At 44.6% G+C, this 15,885-nt stretch overlaps 1 protein-coding gene across 1 annotated transcript; it reads right to left on the reverse strand.

The window, feature by feature from the left end:
- Positions 1-338: 338 nt before the first annotated feature.
- Positions 339-11,493, reverse strand: F3 (coagulation factor III, tissue factor). The gene is made up of 6 exons (XM_068540361.1): positions 11,217-11,493; positions 10,023-10,134; positions 5,937-6,127; positions 3,612-3,790; positions 2,590-2,749; positions 339-1,257 (listed from the first exon to the last, which is right to left on the reverse strand). The coding sequence occupies exons 1-6, from the start codon at positions 11,314-11,316 to the stop codon at positions 1,121-1,123; spliced, it is 879 nt and encodes a 292-aa protein (XP_068396462.1). The 5' UTR covers positions 11,317-11,493; the 3' UTR covers positions 339-1,120.
- Positions 11,494-15,885: the final 4,392 nt, after the last annotated feature.

The raw sequence follows: 15,885 nt of genomic DNA on the forward strand, positions 1-15,885 counted from the left end.
TGTTCTACTAGTTTTTTGCTTTTCCCTCTGCCCTGATCCAAATAGGGGCTTCACCTTTGGTTTTGGTCCTAGAATGAAAAGACATTAAGAAGAGCTGTAGTCAATCCACAGCCACCAAACTGTAAGTGTAATGTAAAGATACCATTGTCATAAGCCACTGAGAATTTCAGGGTCATTTGTTACTGCAGCAGAGCCAACTAATACAAAGGCCAAACCATAAATAATAACTAAGATAAATAAGATATAATAAATAGTCACAATTCCCAGTTACCTTTATTTATATAAAAGTATATTAAATAAATTATCTCAATATATACAAATAGAACAATATTACCTCTATAAATAGAAAATCCCCATATATAAAACCTTTTTTCAAATTATATAAATATGTACAATGTTGATCATAAAGTGTGAAGTACCTTAAATCTTAAACTCTGTGTAATTTGTTGGTACAGTAGTCTTATAAAAATACAGCTGTCTATCTATCTGTCAAGTGTTTCATCAACAGCATTTAAGTCAGTTAAAGTGCTAAACTGTAATGCATGTTATGAATGTGCCCCAAATGCAAGTCTTCTGCTTTTAACACATTCATATAAACGTTTGTTTGCTAATTGTTTCGAACCTCCAAAAGTACTCAAAGAAAACCCCCTAAACACCATATTACAAAAGGACAGACATATGTTAGAAAGTCCACCCAGTTTCCATTTTACTCTCCCACATGGTTTGAAGTCGGCCTCTCAAAAGTTCTCCAAAAATCCACCCAGGATTTTTTAGGGCATTTGTTCATTTGTTTTTCCTTAGATGATCTGGCTTCAACTTGAGTGTAGAAAATATACAGTCTAGAGCATGATATGTGCAAAAGATGCTGTAGCGTTAAAATAGAAATTTAAAAAACTTGAAATTGGTTGTACCGCTCATTACGTTCCAAAGTGTCTAATGCTGATGTTGAAACCAGAATGCCAATCGTGAGAACAGGTCAGATAAGAGCTTTCTTTGAGCCCAAGGGTCTCTAAGCTCCAAAACACTCATTTGTGTTTCCATGTATTCTACTGCCTTAAATGTTCTTGGTCACAGTGCAACACGAGCTCTGCAGAGTTGGCAGATCCAAAAGCAGAATCCTTCATGCAACATTGAGGGGCAAGCTCTCCTTCCCACTTCGCCCTGCTCTCGCCTTCCTGCACTTACACAGAGACACAGACAGGACGATGATGAAGATGATGACCACAAGCATCACTGCTACAACGATGAAGAACATTTCTGAAAAATAAAAGGTACCAAGTCAACTCAGAGAGAGAGCTTGAATCCCATTTACCAGTGGGCAGAACTGAAGGCATAACCCCAAATTACACCATCCTGCTTTTGCGTAACTTGAAATTTCTTTCCTGCACTCTTTCCACCACAACACATTTCGATTAGGAAAGAATCTGTCAAACCCTAGATGTTTGCGGGCAATTGACAATGGTGAAAACGATTTAATAAACTGGATAATGCTCACAGTCTAGAAAGATACATGAAGATGGAAGCAAGAACGGCTGTTAGAAACAAGTGGCCTAAAATGATGCTGAGTTTGGTGGCAACGATTATAGAAGCTGAACTATCAGTGCAAAGAGAGATACAGAGCACTACCAAGATTCAAGTAAAGAAGACATGATAACTGGTTGGGGCAATAAGAAGGCTTCCTGGTGGAGGTGGCATTTGAAACGATTCTCAAAGGACACAATTCAGCAGATAGAGAAGAGGCAGGGGAAGCAGCGATCTAGGTGTGCACGAAGTCAGAGAGCAGAGGAACTCAAGCTGGCTTTAGGAGGATGCACCTGAGGGCTGTGGGTATGAGGGCCCAGACGGTGCAGGACCAGAGGGAAAGAGAGCCCTTTCCTTCTGTCAGTGTCAATAAACGGGAGGGGATTTTTAAAAGTGTTTTTAACAGGCTTAAATTACATCTTAACAAGGCACTAGGTCATTATTGCTATCCTTTGACTTTTTTGTTCCCAAAAGTACTCAGAGCACTACCCCGCTCAAGCCTGGTGGGAGACGCCTGGGCTCTCATCCTCATGCACGTGTCTGAGCCTCCACGGCATCTCCAGATAAGATCCACTCCTCACTTGGCGTCGGGGCCCTGGTGTGGCACATATGTACACATACACGTGCCGGCCAGGCACACACACATGCATATGGTATACCTGATAGACTCAATCCCTTCCCTTCGTGGTTACAACCTTTGTGGCAACAGCCCAAGTAGGTGCTCATAAATGTGCATCAGGTGCTGCTGCATCTGGCCCAGAAGCTCCCACCAAGCCCCCCAAATCAGAATTTAAGTATGAAGAAATGCTCAGAGAAATCTGCATTTGATGCTAAATCCTAAACATGTACCATGGGCCCAGGGCTCAGCAGAGAGCTTAGTGCATGGTACATGCTCAAAAAAAACACTTGCTAATACAAGGGAACAACATAGAAACATCTCTAAATGCCTAAAATTATGAGTAACCCCCAAACCACAAAAAACCAAGGCAGTTTTCCCCTGAAGAAAGTACATCCTGGTCCTGGAAGGCACCCCTCCCTCCCAGATGGATCAGGGTTAGAGCCACTCACCCATGGACAGAACTTTCTCTTGGCTAGTGCACTCGATGGGACTTTCTGGACTCTTCTGGTTAGCTCTTCGTGATGGAATCACTGCTTGAACATTGAAACAGTAGTTTTCTCCTTCATCCACATCAATCAAAAACTCATTAGTGGTCGTCGTGGCCTTTTTCTGTTAAAAGATAGAGTCCTTTATTCATCTGGGCTCAGAGTGAATTCTGTCCCCTTTACTAAGTCACTGTGGTAGTTAAAGCCTACATGGACACATCTGACATAAAGGATTGGAAGTGAGTTGGCTCATCAAGTTCCCCTGATAAGTGCTAAGGATGTTTTTTTCCCAAGGATGAAGATATCCAGTTTGGGCACATCCAACCCAGTTTTTAGCCCCTTTAGAAGATATCTGGGTCTTCCCCGGTGGCGCAGTGGTTGAGATTGTGCCTGCCAATGCAGGGGACACGGGTTCGAGCCCTGGTCTGGGAAGATCCCACATGCCGCGGAGCAACTGGGCCTGTGAGCCACAACTACTGAGCTTGCACGTCTGGAGCCTGTGCTCCGCAACAAGAGAGGCCGCGATAGTGAGAGGCCCACGCACCGCGATGAAGAGCGGCCCCCGCTTGCCGCAACTAGAGAAAGCCCTCGCACAGAAACGAAGACCCAACACAGCCAAAAATTAATTAATTAATTATTTTTAAAAAAAGAAGATATCTGCAGTAAAGGAAAATAGGAATGAAGTATTAATTGTTGAATGGAAAACAACTCTTGTCTCTGGGATCCTCTGTAGAGGAAGAAATGCGGGAGCTGGTGGGAACCTTGGAGATGACCGGTCCAGCCCCTTGGCTGAGGAACCTGCATATCCGAGGAGGCCCTGACCAAGGCAGCTGGAAGTCACAGGTAAAACCAGGACAGCGGCCCCTCCCACTCCACCACCCTGCCCTCTCAACCACCCCCTCTGATATTTGAGTTGGAAAAGAAGTAGGCTGTAAAATCAAGGATCTACAATTTGAAACGAGTCATAAAAACAAAAGAAGGCTCACCTTTCCTGTACTCGAAGCTCTCCAATAATAAAGTATATAATTCAAGTCCTTGCCAAAAACATCGCGGAGGCTTAGGAATGTGCCGCTCACTCTGACTAAGGTACGTGCATCTTGTACGGTCACATTCAGTTTTGTCCCAACTTGTTCAAAACTCCGTATTGTTGGCTGTCCAAGGTTTGCTAAAACACAGAAAATGGGCTTTGTTGGAACCAAAGAATTCTAGACAAAGTAGAATCCCATTAATCACGGTTAATAGCAACTTAGTCATCCCTCCTGAAACAGTTCATAGAACCAACTCCCTAGCCCCAGAGCTGAACCCCGAGATGTTCTACAGCAGTGCTGTCCAGCGGAAATGTAATGGGAGCCACAGATGTCACCTTAAATTTCCTTGGAGTCACGTTAGAAAACGTAAAAAGGAACAGGTGAAGTTAATTTTAATAATGTATTTCTTTTAACCCCATATGGCTAGAATATTATCATTTTTTTAAATTTATTTATTTATTTTTATTTTTGGCTGTGTTGGGTCTTCGTTTCTGTGCGAGGGCTTTCTCTAGTTGCGGCAAGCGGGGGCCACTCTTCATCGCGGTGCGCGGGCCTCTCACTATCGTGGCCTCTCTTGTTGCGGAGCACAGGCTCCAGACGCGCAGGCTCAGTAATTGCGGCTCACGGGCCTAGTTGCTCCGCGGCATGCGGGATCTTCCCAGACCAGGGCTCGAACCCGTGTCTCCTGCATTGGCAGGCAGATTCTCAACCACTGCGCCACCAGGGAAGCCCTAGAATATTATCATTTTAACATTTAATCAATATAAAAACTTTTGGAGATCTTTCTCAAAATCCAGCGTGTATTTTACACTTAGGGCATTAGCCATATCTCAAGTGCTCAACAGCCACATGTGGTTAACCAAACAGCTGCATAAGATTCCGTATCTTAGATACAATAAATTAGAGGCTGTGCGAAAGCCCAAGAAATGTCCTTGGTACCTCAAGGAACCAGTTTTAACCACCAGGTCTCTTTGATGGCTCAGTTATCTCATGTGCTTTGGTTGAAGGACAGTAAAACAAATCCCAATAAATTAACAGGAATTATATGCAAGTATGTGTGTGTGTGAGCACACGCAAAAACATAAACTATTTTCCCTCTTGCACCGAGAAAGGATTTGAAGTGGCTGACAAAAAACTCAAGAACTATAAAAAGGAATCATGAGGATGCTGCCAGTGGAGGGAGAATAAATGTCAATGACCCTGCAGATACTCCAGGCGGCTGTGGGTAGGGTTGCTACTCTAGCTAAGTGCCGGGAGAGGCACACAGGTAGAAGCACTAGGGGAGTTTGAAGATGGGCTCTGGCACACAGGGGCTCAGGGCAGGCAGCCAGATTCACCTGGGGTGAGGCTGGCCCTATTTCCACCCTCAAAGTAGGTGCTGAGGGGAAAGGCGGCTGCCTGTCCCTCTGGCCCCTTCTCTCCCTCCCTGCTTTGAGAAACTCCCCTCTGGGTGTCAGAAGGGTAAATATAAAAGCACCAATAACACAACACTTTCATTCCAAGTCTTCTTGCTAGAGCAGCTGATTTCACTCTTCTCAATGTGCTACATGTGTTTATTTAAAATACCTAGTTCAGAACCATAGCCGTGTCAAAAAATTTACGTCTCCTACTTGGCAGGAATCCTCTGCTCTCCTTTAGTAGACGCTCAAGTCAGTTTACTGGGCCAAAGTCTGGGGAGAAAAGCATTCTGCGTTTTCAAGACCAGCATGAAGGAAGCAGGATGGGAGCTGGCCCGGCAAGTGCCAGCACATCACAGGACTCAAATCATGGTCAAGCGATTAAAAAGGTCAGCAAGCCCAATTATGAGATTGGAGGGAAATGGAACTCTCCCCATGGATTTGTGACCATCTGTGAAAAACCCTAAACTGGGACTTCTGGTCTGATGGGACTTCTGAAAATTCAGAAGTGAGATATATAAAATCTCCTAAATATATATGGGGAAATACTGGAATATGTATGAGAAAATACTGGAACCCCAGGCTTGGTGAATTTCCTACTCCCTGCCCCTCATCCAGCCAGTTACTGGTAGGGTCTGGGGACAGACTGGTGGAGAAACCTACTTGATGACATTGTTATCAACTCCAAAGTTCACGTTCCGTGAACCTCCTGCCACATCCGGAATGAGCGAAGAGGCCTGTGGCACTTACCAGTTTCTGAGAAAGAAGATGTGTTTATGGATAAATATTTTTTTATGTCATGGCTCCTAAGGGTCACAAGCTCACAAGAATATTCAGAAGTTTTTGAAAACAAGGATGAACGGTTACTACAAACCGAGCTACTTACTCTCTAGGTAAGGTGTGAACTCCGGGGAGTTGGTAAACGGATGCTCCCCAGTAGAACTGATGGCATCCAATGGGTAGGAAAAGACCCGCGCCAAGTATGTCTCTTTCACGTTTTTCACGATCTCATCAGTGACGTCACACTCTGTATCTGTTGTGTAGAAGCATTTGTTTTTCCAATTTCCTAATCTAGGGCTGAAGGAAGAGAAATGGAACATTATGATTTGCATCCAACAAGACAAACTGTTTTCTGGCTGGGGTGCTGTGTTCCAGTAGCCGCTTCCACAAGCAATCCCGAGGAGGCGTTTGGTACACTGAGCACTTTAGATGAGTTTGAATCCTCACAGCAACCTGTGGGTGGCTCTGTAATTGTTCTTACTGATAAGGCAATGGAGGCAAAGGGAGACTGGGTGACCAGCTCCAAGTCACACAGCTGGATTTTGAGCCAGACAGCAATTTGACTACTGGATCTGTGCTCTGAACCGTTTTGTTAAATATCTTTCTTAAAATGTAGATGATCTGTCATGACTATGTGGGAGAAAGGGCAATTTTCCATCAAGACCCAATTATTTATTACAGTCTACTTATTATATTATATTCTGTTTACCACATTCTATATTCTATGTAATATAGTCTATCCTATTACATTCTATTGTGACCATTCTTGGTGTGGTTATTTAACAGCTATTGAAACTACTATAAGCCAGGCACTGTACTGGACCCTCAACCATGTTACTTCATTTGGTATAATCCTTCCAAGAAGGTATTGGATCTTTCTCACATATGAGGACCCTGAAGCACAGAGCTGCTAGGTAACTTGTACACGGTCTCACAGCTTATGCAGTGAGAGCTGAGCTGGGTCTGTTCCTCTCATTATACTACATGCCTCCCTCACTTTCACAAGATGTGCTGTCAAAAACTACAGAGCAACAATACAGGTGGTTATCTGTCAAAGTCTGAGACTAAGAGACAGATCTGACGAAAGACAGAGCTTTCTTTTGTAAGATGTCATTGAAGAGGAAATGATTTAAAGAACTGCCAAAAATGAAAGTATCCTGAAATGATATAAAGAGCTTCTAAAAATGAAATTATTCTACAGAACCAAAACAATTCCTAGACAAATGTCACTGCAGCTGGATCCACACACATCTGTCCCACATAAGTTGACAGCTACCCTGCTCTTCCCCATCATCAACCACCAGCGTTCCCTACCCTTCATTCAAGGCCACATTCCAATCCCACCTTCTGCAGGAATCTCCAGATCTCCTTGCTCAGAACTTATCTTTCCCTTCCCCATCCCCCAGCACTGACATCTCATTAAAGCACTTAACATGAGGGTGGTACCAGGGCTCCACACCCTTGTGCTCCCCCATCACGCAGTGGGGCTTTAGGGCTTGCACATGGCCAGGCCTTGCTGGGTATTAGATGATTTACATTTCCAGGTTGAACCGGGGGAAAACAAGCTGCCATATGGATTCAGTTGTCTAAATCTAGGCATGAGAACCATAAATAAGTATTTTTTTTAAAGTCTGAACTAAGTAATCGGGCTAAGAGGGTGTGAGTAAACACATTCTGGGTCCTTAAATTCACAAACAAAGATTGATACAGAAATATCAGTCTACATACTCTTAGATTTCTCTAATTTTCTGTGATAAAAGTAGAGATGCAGTCTTAATTCCAGAATGACCAGAATGCATTTTTTTAAAATTACATCATTTCTATTTTAAACAGTGAACGGGAACCTGATGATTCTTCTCCACTGCTACGGCAAACAAATGGTTCAGATAACAGAGCAACACTGCTGGGTGCTGTGGCTACATTCCGTCTGAGAGAGAGCATTTGGTTCCTCCCAGCTCACAGTAGCAACCACAGTCCTCTGACAAAATTTAGCACAAGCAACTAAATCACCAAAAGTAATAAAGCCATAAACTGCTGTGAACAGGTTAGGAAGGGGCAATTCTGCAGTTCAGTTCCTCTGAATGCTATTATCAGCATGAACAATATAAACGCCTCCGAGTTTCCTCCGGGTATTGCAAAATCTCCTGATTTGGAAATAATAAAAGTTCCGCCTGAACTTCTAAAAAATCCCAACAGAATCCAGACTCACCAATTAAGGAGCAAGTTGTTTTCTACAAGCTTGGGAAGTTCCCTTTTAGAATTCAGAACGTTTCATGGAATCAATACTACAAGGGATGGGTCGGTGCTAAGGCTTGAGCCAGTAACACTTTGCAACCACCGGTGAACACTGTTTCCAAAGGGGAAAAAGGCAGTTGGCGCTCCAAGGAGGGGCTTCAGACACAGCAGCGGCGCCCTGTGTTTGAGGAGAGGCTGATGGTGAGGTGGGTGGGTCAGAAGGAGCTGCAGGTCACGATGCTTTCTCTAGGGAAGGAAACCGGGAGGGAGGAAGGCGCACTGAGGAGACCAGTGGGAATGACTTTCTTTCCTCCTCCCGGCTTTGATGCCCCACATCAGACCCGGGGAGACCCATTGAGGAGGTGGTGGTGCGCGACGCTGGGTAGACCGTGGTACCCGACCCTGCTGGGCGAGCCCCATCAGCGCAGTCATGAATAAGTCCCTCACCTTCCCAGGGCCAGTTTCCTCTTCTATAAAATGATTGCTACGGTCCCTTCACCCAGGAATCCCATTTACCCGTGGGCTGGTCGCCGAAGAGTGCGAGTCTCCGGCAGGGGCGAGGGACTGCTCACACGTCCTCCAGCACAGGTGTGGGGGCGGCCGGTGCGGCGGGAACCACCCCCAGCCCGGGTCCGCGGGCGCCCCCAAGAGGCAGCTCTGCACTAGGATGTTTGCACAGGGGACTGCGTCCACTTAAATAACAACAGCCTTGCACAGTCCAAGAACTTTGAGTTGACAAAGTCTTATGTTTAAAAAGCTGGTAAATCAGAAATATGTTTCCTCGTGTTCACCAAACTTAATATATTTCGGAGGTAAGCATTCCTCCTAAAATCTTATTTTCACTACCCAGAAGGAAAGCGTCTACTCAGGTAAACTTCAGCTCTGTATCAGTGGAATTACTAACTCTCAACCAGTAGAATCTGATTTGACAAGTTTGACCATAATCGTAATTATTACCTCGAGTTATGAAATTCCTTTAAATCTTTCTATGTATCTATACAAGCATGCATGCACACACAAATTCTCTTCCGTGTTGCCTTGGCAATGGTTGTCATGAAGTTGATTTTGGAAAAAAACAAAAACAAAAAAACACCTAAAAGCCCCACTCCATACTTAGGAGCTGCATTCCAAATGCTACAAAAGGCTTGACACAAGCTAAACAAAATAGCAAAGCACCTTTAATTTTAGCCAGCGGTACTTCTGTGCCTTTTACAAGCAGTGTTAATTTCCACAGCTGCTCTCCTCTACTTAATAAGAGCTCTACCAAGCCTCCTAGAACATTTCAGAAACCAAAAACTTGCTAAGAATATGGTGACAACCATCAAAAAGAGGACATTGAGATTGAATATGCTGAATTAGGGGCTCTTGGGGACAGCTGCCAATCAGGGATGGGGACAGATGAGCAGAGCAGCCCTGACAGCTCAGGGTGCAGACAGAGGAGTATTCTGTTCCTGCTCAGTGAGTCATGAATTTGATCCCCTCCAAGATCATGTATGCAACCGAATTTTGAATCATGAATCCAAAGATTATTGAATCAAACACTATTTAAGGGCAATGTATACATCTGAACTCCTCCCCACCTCTTCTCTAACATGTTAAATCCCGCTAGCAGTCTAGACAGCACGGAAAAAGAGCTGTGTACTTAGATGAAATGAATTATCAGCGATCAGTGCCACCGTGGCTTGCTCAAGAAGGTTCTCCTATCCACAGCTTATACTCCACTTACAAATTTCCCCATCATCTCCTAAAACAATTAAAATGTTCTATCAGTTTAAGGTCTGGAAATGTTGCAGGCTTGATAGAGTATGGCTCTGGCCAGCAAATTACGATGAATGCCCTCCTCTTTGTTATCTGTTAAATAATCTCATCCATCAGTCAGCTTTAAAGACATTTATATTCAGCACAGGAAAGTGGAAACAGCAAAAATCTTATTTTTCTTTTTTGGTACCTAGCTTACCTTATCTGAACAGTGTAGACATGATTGATGGGTTTGGGTTCCCACTCCAAAATGGTCTTGAAATTAGTTGACTTCCAAGTTAAATTATATGCTACTACTACATCTGTAGTGCCTTTAAACAACAGAGAAACAGCTATTAATGTTTACATGAACTTCTCAGCACACGATTTCATGCTGATGGTATAAAACATCTTCCCCCTCCCCAACATCATCATAAACCTCACATTAATATATTTCCAACCACAAAAGCTTTAACTGTATTATCATAAGAAAAAGTCTGCAATTTTTTCCTAAACCCAGAATTTCCTCATGGCAAGATTGATCGGGTAATATGAGGAAACACACAAGGATCTTGAAATCCTTGTTTGAAATTATTCATGGGGGAAGCCCTGTGGTAATGACCTGGAAGCACAGCCCAGGAGCCATCAGTGGCCCAGGGTGTCCACGGCCCAACTCGGGAAGGGCAGGACTGCAGGTTCAACTTCGCAGGGAAAGCCGGCTAGGAAGGGTTTTCCATAAATTACGTTAAAGGGCAAAGCCCACGTGTGTAAGAAGAGTTAGGACTGCATCCAATAAAAAACCCGAACCTTGACTTTTTTCATTTGTATCTAAAATGTCTCTATACTGAAACTTCCACAGACATCCATGTAGCCGTTAAGCCTGTTACACCTTCGGATGTATTCGGTTAGGATGCCTTGGTGTTAAGGTCTGCTTGGCCAGTTCTCAGCAGATCAGCCTCTGCCCTGTCCGCACACAGAACAGGCTTACAGGGCATGCACAATGTGGTGCCTGCTCCAGGCCAAGCGACATTTTGCAAGCGCTGCCTCTAACGCAATCTAAAACACAGACGATCAAGATAAGACCGAGAGCCGCTTTTTATTATGGAAAGTGCATATATAATGAAGGATAACATTCAAACATTGCACGCCGACCCGTGCAGGTGAGGAGCCACGTCCCACCACCTTCAAGGTGTCGGCTCCCTGGGAAGCTCTTTCCCTAAACTTACAGCGAGAGCCCCAAACGCACGTAGGCAACGCTGGACGCCACGAGCAAGCATCTCTAGCAGAAGGCGCGGCGGGTCCCGGGCGGGTGGCACCTCAGGGCGGCAGGGCGAGCCTGCTGCCAGCCAGGACTGTCCTCCCTCCTCCCGATGGCGGGCCCCAGGGCTCGGGGTGGGGGGAGGGTGCCACTCACCTGTGGCTCCGGCCACCCGGACCAGGACCCAGCCGAATAGGAGCGCCCGAGCGACGGCGGCCTCGGAGCAGGGCACCCGGGGCCCGGTGGGGGTCGCCATGTTCACGAGCTGACGGCGAGGTCGGGGGGATTCCTTGCGCCCCGGAGGCTGGGGAGGCCGGGAGGCTGCGGAGGTTGGACTGGAGGCGCCCGGGGCTGCGGGATGAAGCAGGAGGGGCGCGAGGAACCCCGAATCTGTGGGAGCCTGTGCCCGACGCGCTTTAAAGAGCCCCACGCACGCCCACGCCTCCGCAGGCCCTGCGCCCGCCTCCGCCCCTCCTCCCGACTCCCCGCCCCCAGCCAGGCTCCAGCCGCCTCCCTGGGCTGCTCCCGGCGAGTCCACTCCCCGGCCCCGCCTCCTCCCGGTAGGAAACTCCGAAACACTGCAGGGGCTGATTCACCCGTGATTCAATCGGCCGCCAAGCGCGAGTGTCCTTCGGCCACTGGCGGCTCCAGGTGCTGAGGGGAACCGGGGTCCCAGCCACCCAGACCCCCTGACTCCCCAGCTCTGGCCCCCAGGCCACCGACCCCGATGTCCCGCCTGAGTGGGCGGCAGGTCTGTTGGGAAGGAAAAGGTGGCGGTTGGAAGGAGTTCGAGGTGGAGGAGAGGGATCCCTCCCTTCCATTTGGCGATGCAGTGTCCCGCCGGCGGGAGCGCAGTACTTACCGAGTTTAATAGAAAGTACTGGCTCCGGGCTCCTCTCCGGCCCCAGCGGGCATTTCCCGGGCGCTTTGCCCGCGTCGGGCTGAGCCTTGGAATCTGCAGCCAAGTAACAGCGTGACGGGGAGCAGAGCCCTCTCCCAGCTGTGATTTCGTCTTTCGCCCCGAAGGCAATGATACCTGGCCCGCCTACCTCCCCGGGCCCTTAGCCTGGGTGCATCCTATGAGATGGTGCCAATGCAGGTGTTTCTACGGGTCCGAAGGTCAGTCAGTCCAGGCACAACCCAGCCCAACTCGGGTTAGTGACCGAGGAAGAACTGTCCCAAATCTGGCACTTTGCCTCTGGGAGAATTCCAAGGTGACATCTGCCGCCCTTGAAGATGACGTTGAAGAAGACGTTTGCGGGACTGAGTTCTGCTCAAGTATAAAGAAACCAAAAATGAAATTTAAAAATATAGTCAGACTTAAGCTTTGGTTTTTCTGAATTTTCTGGCTTCCTCTTCTGGGCTTTGCTGTAAAGTTGTCAGGCAGGAGAATGTTAACTCTTATTCTACTGAGCGGCTCTGTAGGCGGTCTTGTCAAAGTATTGCCATCATTCTTTACTCTACTCTGTAGTTGCCTCCGAGACAGACTGGAGAGTTTTTAGGAGAGTGTAGTCTGTTTTCTCTCTCCTTCTCTCCCAGTTTTTTTCTAGGGAAATTTGCCTTGCATTTTAGTGCACACTCTATACACATTTCCATATAGCCTGCTGAGCCATAGCATTACACTTATTTTAAAAGAAATGAAACTTTGCAAAATTAAATTTTCCCCCTTTCCTTGAACTGAAATAGCACATCCAGGTTTAGCTCTTGTAGTCCTTCCTTCCTGGAGGCTGAAAGCTGCACTTGCTGGTTTCCTCTTTGAGCTCTCCTCCAACTCTAAAAGAAAATTTATATTTGCAAAACTAAGCCATGCAATCCTCCTTTTTGCAGTCTCTGGCCTGAGTCATTTTTCCTAACAGATCTCTAGCCCCACATGGGTTGTGATTCTTTGTGCTCTGGAGTTGAAGGTAGCTGGGAGAAAATGTTACACTTCAATCAAGTGCCTTACAAGACCCAAGGAATTGTTGCTTTGTCTGCAGAGTAATTGATTGTATTTGGAGCCACTGACTGTCCTGAAATCATAAAGGGCTTTAAACAATCAGCATTGTTTAAATTGTCAAGATCAGCAGTTTGATAAGACAAGTATATTTAACATTATATTGTGATACCAAAGGTGCCATAAATGTTGACAAAGTAGAAGAATATTTATTTTGCATATTCACTAAAGTTATCAGGCAGGAAAGAGAGGAATTTGTTGGGTGTTAGCATAGGTTTTTGAGTGAATATAGAATGACATTCTTTAAGATTTGAAAAATGCACAATAGCCAGGACATGGAAGCAACCTGAGTGTCCATCGACAGATGAATGGATAAAGAAGATGTGGCACATATATACAATGGAATATTACTCAGCCATAAAAAGAAATGAAATTGAGTTATTTGCAGTGAGGTGGATGGACCTAGAGACTGTCATACAGAATGATGTAAGTCAGAAAGAGAAAAACAAATACTGTATGCTAACACATATATATGGAATCTAAAAAAAAAAAATAAAAAATGGTTCTGAAGAACCTAGGGGCAGGACAGGAATAAAGATGCAGACTAGAGAATGGACTTGAGGACACGGGGAGGGGGAAGGGTAAACTGGGACGAAGTGAGAGAGTGGCATGGACATTTATACACTACCAAATGTAAAGTAGATCGCTAGTGGGAAGCAGCCGCATAGCACAGGGAGATCATCTGGGTGCTTTGTGACCACCTAGAGGTGTGGGATAGGGAGGGTGGGAGGGAGATGCAAGAGGGAGGAGAAATGGGGATAAATGTATATGTATAGCTGATTCACTTTGTTATACAGCAGAAACTAACACACCATTGTAAAGCAATTATATTCCAATAAAGATGTTAAAAATAAATAAATAAATAATAAATTAAAAAAAGTTAAATGTAGACAAATCTAAAAAACATGTACAATATAGGAGTTAGGAATACCTTTTAAATTAAAACTGCAAACCCCAAAGCTATGTAAGAATGTGAAGGCATATTTGAATATATGAAAATTAAAGTTTTTGTGTATACAAAAAACTCCACAAAGTCAATTATCAAAGGTAAAAAAAATAAAATAAAAGATTTGAAAAATGCTAAAAAAAAAATTACCACTTTCAAGAAGAGGAAGAAAACGGGCTATGGTAAGTAACATTTCATAGTAAAGTTTTTTTCCTGGTTGATCAGACTGTGGCCAAATGATTTCTAGTGCTGCTCTGTACAGTTAAAATTTCACTATTGATAATTTTTTGCACAGAAACAGATTGATTATTAAAACAGTTTTTTTTAACCCCCTTCAATAAAGTGGAGCTCAGCAGTTACCAAAGTTTCCCCCTATATGATACACCTTGGAGATTCAGAAGTTTGAAAAGGTCCTAAACTATAATGATAATCAGGCTGGCCTGACCAATCCCCTTATGATTAGATCTTAGAATGTCACATGACTGGGGGGACCACACAGACATGCCTTCACAGATGACAATCCTGTGCTCAGCTGGCCTGAGTGAACCCCGCTTGCCTAATCTCACAATACACATCTGGTCTTCTGACCCCAGGAGATTTCTTTGTACAACCATGCTTTCTTCTCCCAATGCATGGAATTAAGATTAGGTCGTAAACCCAAGCTCACTTTAATTAGTTTATTCATCCGTAGGTGCCCAACAATGCTCTGCAATTGGTGTAGAAAATATTTGCAGTTTGGGAACCTTACTGTTCTCCCGCAGAAATATTCTGATGGTTTGTCCTTCAAACATGCATGCATGGAGTCATGTAGCAGGGTTGCATTGCCTTTGCATAACCAGTGATGAAACGCTGTTGGTGAAGAGTCTGAAGGTGACTGGGGCAATGTTGCAGTGCTTCCTCTGTACTTTTATAGCACTCCCCACCTGTTTCACAGACTTGACTTCATTGAATACTTTACTTGATTTCAACTGTGTGTTTGTCGTCTGTCTTTCCCACTAGAGCTCCTTTGGGGAATAAGGACTGGGTTTTCTTCTTCACATTTCTCACACAATTACAAGCACCTGGTAGGCTTTAATACATTTTGAATCAATAAACACTTTGAAACCATGCATGCAGCCAGATATTTTCACTGGCATTCGAGAGATGAAATTTGTCATCGAGATTCTTCTGCTAGTGGCCGGCAGTGAATGTTCCATAAGAGCTCAACTTGGTAAGAAAATACAAATCCACCATGTGTTACTAGGTCTCACTTGACAGTGAGCCCCAGCTGTCTAATGATTAATGATCCTTTGCTACAGCCAGAAAAGCTAATCAGGAGAAGTGGCTGAAGAGCAGAAAACAAATGTCAGGTTTGGGAAATGGTTAGCCTTTTCCTAAGAGACTCGATATTAAAGTGATTCAGAAGATGTTCAGTCATCTTATGAGCTGTTGCTAGCTTTCCTTGCTTAGAAAGGCTTAATAACTTTTCAGAATAAATGGCACAAAATGTATCTCTCCCCAGGAAAGGGATAGGTTAAGCTTTATGATAGAAGGTGAAATTGAGAGTAATTTATATGAAACTATTATATTCATATGAAATCGTAAAAAGAGCAATAAAACCATTTACCCAAAATTCAGGTAAAAGGCAAAGTATGAAAAAAGACCAGAGGGAATAAGTGTGGGAACACAGAGTTCCGGGGGAAAAAAAATGTGACTTAGCAGAACCTAAAAAACATCTGGCAGGGTATAGTTAGTCATGGAAAATTTGACAGTCATGATTATGCATTTTGTGAAAATAATTATATACTAGTCTAACAGTTAACATTTAGACCGAAATTAAATAGTTGAGAGTCCATAAAATGAAATCTATTGTCCTGGTCATTCAAAATACTTCTACTAGCTGTCTA

Source organism: Eschrichtius robustus, chromosome 3 (assembly GCF_028021215.1).
Source record: "Eschrichtius robustus isolate mEscRob2 chromosome 3, mEscRob2.pri, whole genome shotgun sequence".
NCBI classification, from domain to species: domain Eukaryota; kingdom Metazoa; phylum Chordata; class Mammalia; order Artiodactyla; family Eschrichtiidae; genus Eschrichtius; species Eschrichtius robustus.

Coding starts and splice junctions, on each gene's coding strand:
- F3 (XM_068540361.1), bottom strand. CDS start 11,316: ATGGCGACCCCCACCGGGCCCCGGGTGCCCTGCTCCGAGGCCGCCGTC. Junction 10,135..11,216: donor CCGGGTGGCCGGAGCCACAG/GTGAGTGGCACC, acceptor TGTTGTTTAAAG/GCACTACAGATGTAGTAGTA. Junction 1,258..2,589: donor AGAGAAAGTTCTGTCCATGG/GTGAGTGGCTCT, acceptor TTTATTTTTCAG/AAATGTTCTTCATCGTTGTA.